Source organism: Pristis pectinata, chromosome 19 (assembly GCF_009764475.1).
Source record: "Pristis pectinata isolate sPriPec2 chromosome 19, sPriPec2.1.pri, whole genome shotgun sequence".
Taxonomy (NCBI): Eukaryota; Metazoa; Chordata; class Chondrichthyes; order Rhinopristiformes; family Pristidae; genus Pristis; species Pristis pectinata.
In genome coordinates this window covers 28,770,023-28,776,049 of record NC_067423.1, presented here as the reverse complement: position 1 = coordinate 28,776,049, position 6,027 = coordinate 28,770,023, and the positions used below count along the sequence as shown (strand labels likewise).

The 6,027-nt window shown below is 43.1% G+C and overlaps 1 protein-coding gene across 1 annotated transcript; it reads right to left on the bottom strand.

Annotated features, from left to right (window-relative positions):
* Positions 1-1,072: 1,072 nt before the first annotated feature.
* LOC127580342 (fibroblast growth factor 23-like) lies at positions 1,073-5,732 on the bottom strand. The gene is made up of 4 exons (XM_052033666.1): positions 5,058-5,732; positions 4,256-4,581; positions 3,342-3,445; positions 1,073-2,836 (listed from the first exon to the last, which is right to left on the bottom strand). Exons 2-4 carry the CDS (start codon positions 4,572-4,574, stop codon positions 2,543-2,545), a joined length of 717 nt encoding a protein of 238 aa, XP_051889626.1. The 5' UTR covers positions 4,575-4,581; positions 5,058-5,732; the 3' UTR covers positions 1,073-2,542.
* Positions 5,733-6,027: the final 295 nt, after the last annotated feature.

The window sequence follows — 6,027 nt, the reverse complement described above, 5'->3', positions numbered from 1 at the left end:
GTAGCTTCAGTTTTTGGCCTGTCCTGATGACTGCTGAAGAGTACCATTTTCATAGTGCAGATGTTCTTTTATCACCTTGTTATGGGGTAGGAAAGATGTTCCTTCCTGTATAATAATTATAACCCTTTTCATATTGGAGCTAAAGTAAACTCCACTGGTAATAAGTCAAAATACTTTAAGGCATTTCTGCCAATTCCAAAAGTAGCAAAACAATGTTGATTTTCACTTTTTAAAAATCCTTATGGAAGATGTATTGCAAATTATTACAACAGCTTCTGAGCTAAAAATATACCCTTGATTGGAACAAATTGTGTAAGAGATGAAACTGGAACTGTATTGTTATTGTAACTGTTATTGCAATCCTCCAAAGCAGTCCAGCCTCGCTGCTTATCTCAGTCATTGCACTTATGGTACAAAAATTGGGACCATCCCTGTTTGCATTGGCAAGGTGATCAGAAGCTGCCTTTGCGAAACTTTCCAGTAAAAATCCTGTTGGTGTCGCATTGAATACTTTAGATAAAATGACTAAATATTGCACTGAATGCAAATGAGTATGTAGTTTTATTGCAAAAATATGTATTTAATTTACATACTTCAAATCTTACTAATTGATGTCATTCCTCAGTAATGCTGGACAGTTCCAGTTTAAAAAATACACAAAATAAGTTACATCCTCTCCAACCCTTTCCGGGAATGATAACACCCTTAACATCAAGAGATTGAAACTGAGTGTTATTTTACATGATGTAATGAATGGCCTCATAAAACTACACACCCATTAATTAGCTAAAATTAGGGCAAACTGCCAGTCCTAATGGTCCTCTCTTCATAAACAAAAGTTGTCAGATAAATGCTCCATTGTATTACTAGGGGTTTTCCAGACTTTTGCCCCCAAGGAAATTATTGATAAGAGTAAATGGAGTTTGAAGGATGTACTTAATTGCTGTTTATTCAAAGCTCTGCATTAAAAGCTATCAATGACAAACTGTCCACTTGGTCCAGTTGTTATAAGTCACCATCAACAATCCTTGAGTAATCATCCAAACAAATGCAAGATTGGAATAGGGAACAATTGACATTTTTATTGCTTTATTATCAACATCATACAAATCACCACTTAAGTAAAAAAAACTTTATAAAAAGTAGTTGCATTTGCATATAAATAAATATTGACAGCAATAATTTAAATAAATAGATAATTCAGAGTAGGCAGTACAAATTCATGCATGAGATTAGCCTACTTTGTATTGCAGAAGATGTGATTCAAGTCTTTTGCATATGTGAAATGAAAAGCATTTACATTGTCCTTCTGATCTCTATTAAATTATCCTTCATACACAATGTAAGAAGACTATTAAACCCATTTGGATTTAGAAGGGAAAGAGTCTGCTTATTTGCCCCCTTTGGGAAGCAGCAATCCAAGTGGTCTTGGGTTGGTCTTAAGATAGTGTACTTGGATTCCAAATAGACATTTGACAACGCTTCATACAGAAAGCAATGAGTTAAATTTAAACTTTAAGGTAAACTTTGGGAATGGAAAAGAAATGAGTTGAGTAGAAAACAGCCAGTGCTGGTTGGAGAGGTTTCATCAGGGTTGAAGAAGGATTATGAGATGGCAAGGTCACAATGTTGAGACTAATGCCATTGCTGATTAACATCAATGAGCTGGCTCTGATATCTCAAGGCCACATGTTCCAAAAATAACAAGAGTCACTGAAGTATTGGAAGGAGTTGGAGTTAATGTGTGAATGGGGGCATCCAATTCAATACAGACCAGTTTAAATTAATGCATGAAGTAAGAGAATGGGTGTCATACAAATTCCACAAATGGTTTAAAGTCACCATGATTTAAGCCAAAACAAAATAGCTATCAGGCTTCTTAAACTGCACAGGCATTTCACCTAGCGCACACAGTTAAGGACAATGCAGAGAAGGTCCTGATTAATCTACAGTTTGCTTTGGTTGGAGTACAACGCCATTTCTCTTCACGGAGATACCAGTGATCCCCAAGTTCTTTGGCAGTGCAGTGAGAACGTGATCCTTAGTATGAGATCAGAGATACCAGTAAAGCCTCCAGAAACATGGAAAGGAGACATCTGAAATATGGCCTAATAGACAGTTATGGAAAGGCTGAATAATACTTTAAAACAGTTTGAGTAGGTGGAGAAATTTTGGTCTAAACTGGTAAAAAGCGTTTTTACACAAAAGCCCACTAATGTATTAAATAGAATTCCAGGAGGAGTGGTGGAAGTGAAAATCCTGGAACCGGGTAAGAAACAATTGAATAGTCCAATCGGGTCTTTATGGCCGGCAGGACTGATTGAGGATGACTTTAATCCACCGAGAATGACTTTGTAATCTTCTGCCCTAACCTTGCCAGTCGTTCTTCAACTGACCCGCACCTACTCTTATTTTCCATTCCTGAACTACATGGCCGTACAAGGCAATAAATCAGTAGAGTCGAATCCCAGGAACAGTACTTTAGACCTATGCCATCGCAGTAATCGGATTTTTAAAGCCTTAAAACGGTGGGTGTGTCCCGTTACCCTCTGCTACTTCTGGACAGTTTAAGACTCTCCCGCGGTCCGGATCTCATGTCAAAGGGATCCGTGTCGTTGGCCCCTCTCTCCGGGTTCCGCCTGCTGTGTGCGGTGGGAGGCAACTCGTTTTCTCGAGGCAAAAACATAGAAAGGGGAGGCAGTTCTGCATTGGGAATGTAGGGACGCTTCTCCACGCTCAAAGTGAGCACCGTCTTGTGCCTTGGCGAGTGGTACACGTTGTAAAATGTTTCTAACTGCACCTCATTGAAGTTGCAATCATCTTCACGGTAGGTTGTCTGTACAAAAAGGGAAAGAGGTTAGAGTCCTCTGCTGGAGTATTCCGTTCATTTAGAGGGAGGGTGTGGGGCAGTAGAGAGGGTTCAGGGGAGATTTCCAACAATGGCCCTTGGGATGACGTACCACAGTTATGAAGTTGTAGAGACTGGGACCATTTCCTTTGGAGAAGGCCAAGGGGAAATTTGATGCAAGTATATAAATGACGAGGGGTTTGGCGAGAGTGGATAGCGGGCGACTCTCCCCGTTGGTGGAGGTCACAGGTGTAACAGAAAGGAATAGAGAATGAAAAGTGGCGTGAGGAAACGCTGTTTTAGGCGGTGTGTGTTTGGCATTTGAATGCACTGTCTGCGGATGTGCTGGAGGCAGACTCGATGGGCCGAATGGCCTGCTTCTGCTCCCTTATCTTGTGATCTTGTGATCTTGTGAATGGTTTTCAGTTAAAAATCTTCAGGGTCGGTGGGGAGAGGTGGGACAGTCTTAGAAAACCAGTAGACGGGTGCTCACCGATCCAAAGATGCTTCCTTTGGTGTCCATGCACAGGTACCGGCCGGTCTTCACCCCTCGGATCACCACCTGGCCATGTTCCACTGCTTTGATCTCCAGTAGAGCTGCAGCCAAAAACCAGGTTCCCGTTAGACAGCGGTACCATAAGGGCACAGTTCTATAATATAACCAAGGAAGTGAGCCAACCTGTCCCACGTGTCTCAACGACCTCGTGGTTTGACGAAGGTATTAGGGAGGTCACCATATGAAGGGGCAGATGTGCAGGGTTGAGGGGTGAGGAGCAATTGGAGAGTAATTTCAAAAAGATGGCACAAGCTTGCGGACTAAATAGTCTTTTTCTGTGCCATATCATTGAGTCAGGTGGTGATGGGAGATCTTGCTCTCCCGTATTGCCCAAGCCCCAGCCGCCTCCTCCCAATATTCCTGCCATTTTCATCCCCTTCAGAAGGTCCCCTTCTCATTCTGTAATCCCCTGATTACGTAAAGAAATGAAAATAAACTTTCGAAGGCTGTGCAAATTACCTTTAACGAGCGATAATCTCATTGATGAAATCGTTAGGCATGATATAGAATTCAGACAAAATAGATTTATTTTTTGATATACTTCATACAAAGTGACTTTGTTTATTTATCACGCAGGTCCCTCTGTAGGGAAAGGACAAGCGTCCTGGGAGTAGGTGCATTCCCAGTTAGAGAAAGGATCCTATCGGTTTGACCATTCCGATGAGTTTGTTAGAAATAATAACTGCCAGCTGAATTGGACATTCTGTCTGCCACGTTAGTCTAATATGACATTTTCTACCATGTAATCAGGAGGAATTTAAGTTTTTTAATAAGGGAAATACAAACTTAAGGATAAACTGTCAGGACGTGTCACAGAAGTCCACAGTTCTCCATGGAAATATTGCACTTACTGTAAAAGTTCTGGGTGTTTGAGCTGTCGATGTGACCGTCAGGGTTGATTTGCAAGTGTCTGCTGTTGCCTTCCATGTACAGATGCTTGAATCGGATCTGCTGACCCCAGTCCCGCTCCAGTTGAGCTCCTGATTCCGTCCTGACCAGAGGAGTTGACCTGACCAGTGAGGACCCGAGAGTGGCGGCGAGGTGAAGCACCAGGAGAGCGCGGTGGGTGAAGCTGGAGCCCATGCCTGAACCGAGGGCTGGAGCTGCGAGTTGGGAGCTCGGATCTTCTCCTGGATACAACCCGGATCGTTCTTCCGCCCCCGAACCCATTGCGCTGCTTTTAAAGTCAACCCAGCAAATGACATCAGAATCACCTTAAACCCCGGCAAAAAGCCAGTGATGTGACAGCTTTGGGTAAGATTATGGGTTTCTGCATTAGGTCCTTTGTGAGACACTCATCCTAGAGGAGGGCGAGGGGAGGGCACAGGGCTGTTTGTTAATTGCCATAGTTGGAATTGGTGATGGAGATGCACAGAGTGCCAGCCCTTCAGCACGGGCTGGAGCGGGGCGAACTTAAGTCCACATTGGAAAGTCGTACTAATACTCAAGTTGTGAAAGTCACAACCAACCTCTGGTAACTCCCTGACCTGGTTACCAGACACCTGCTGAATGTTTCCTTCAGTTACTCGGCGCTCTCTCTTCCTCTTCTACAACCGCTTTACTTCAGACCATCCCTTTCCCAATTCTAACCTCTTTTCTCCAGCCGGTTTATTTGGGTAGGTATGTTATCGGTGTATTGTCAACACGCTTTACCTTTAACACTTCTGCATCGCTTTAATCGGTTCTTTTAATCTCCAGCGATACTCCGATTTCCTTGTTATAGAAGTCGTGACCTAGTAATGTAGCCAATTATCTCTCCAACCATCCGCCCTCCCGAATACACCCTTCCAGTGAGCAGCGAATAATTTTTTGATTGTACTAACTCCAGCGCCAAGAGCTTTATTTGTACATAAAAATGACTTTACTGGAGTCTGCTGTTCTGATAAAGCGACTCCCCCGCAAAACGATGTTATCTTTTATTTGGATGAAAGGGTGAATTCAGGCCAATTTCACAACTCTCGTGATCATTAACCGGGGAGAGTTTCTTTCACTAGACACTATAGTTTCTTTAATTTTCACCAGTAAGTTCCAGCAGCAGATACCAGAACCAAAAAGTGCCCCCTCTGTCAGGTTATGTTCTCTTGGCAATCCGTGCGGGACACACAAATCCTCCCGTCATTTCCCTGTAATCGAAACCTTGCCGCCGACTTTTCCAGTTCCCACACTGAGAGCCACGTGTCCCGCTTCCTGCAGCACGGAATGCGGATCTTCAGCGTCTTCCCTCCATTGACATGGTGCGTGTGAGCCTCCGGAGTCCTGGGGAAACGGCCAGTTTACACATGTGTCATTTCCAGAAACCTGGAATGGATGGCAGAGATTCCGGGAAGGTCAACTGCATCAACAGTTTTCCCAAGTCTGCAGCGTGGAAATGAACGTTGACCGAAAGGCATGTCCCGCACGTCCCTTGCATAAAGTCGATTCATACCAGTTAAATCTTTCAACATTAAATAAACTTTGTCGATCGATTCCAGTCGTTAAATGCATTTATTGCACACCTTTGAGTGGCCGTTTCATCAAAAAATAATTTTGAAAACTTGAAAGTCCCACAGTTCTTGGAAGCTGATCTGTAAATAAAGCGGTACAAATGAGTTACATTCGAGGAAGACATTTCTTTAAAGCTTCC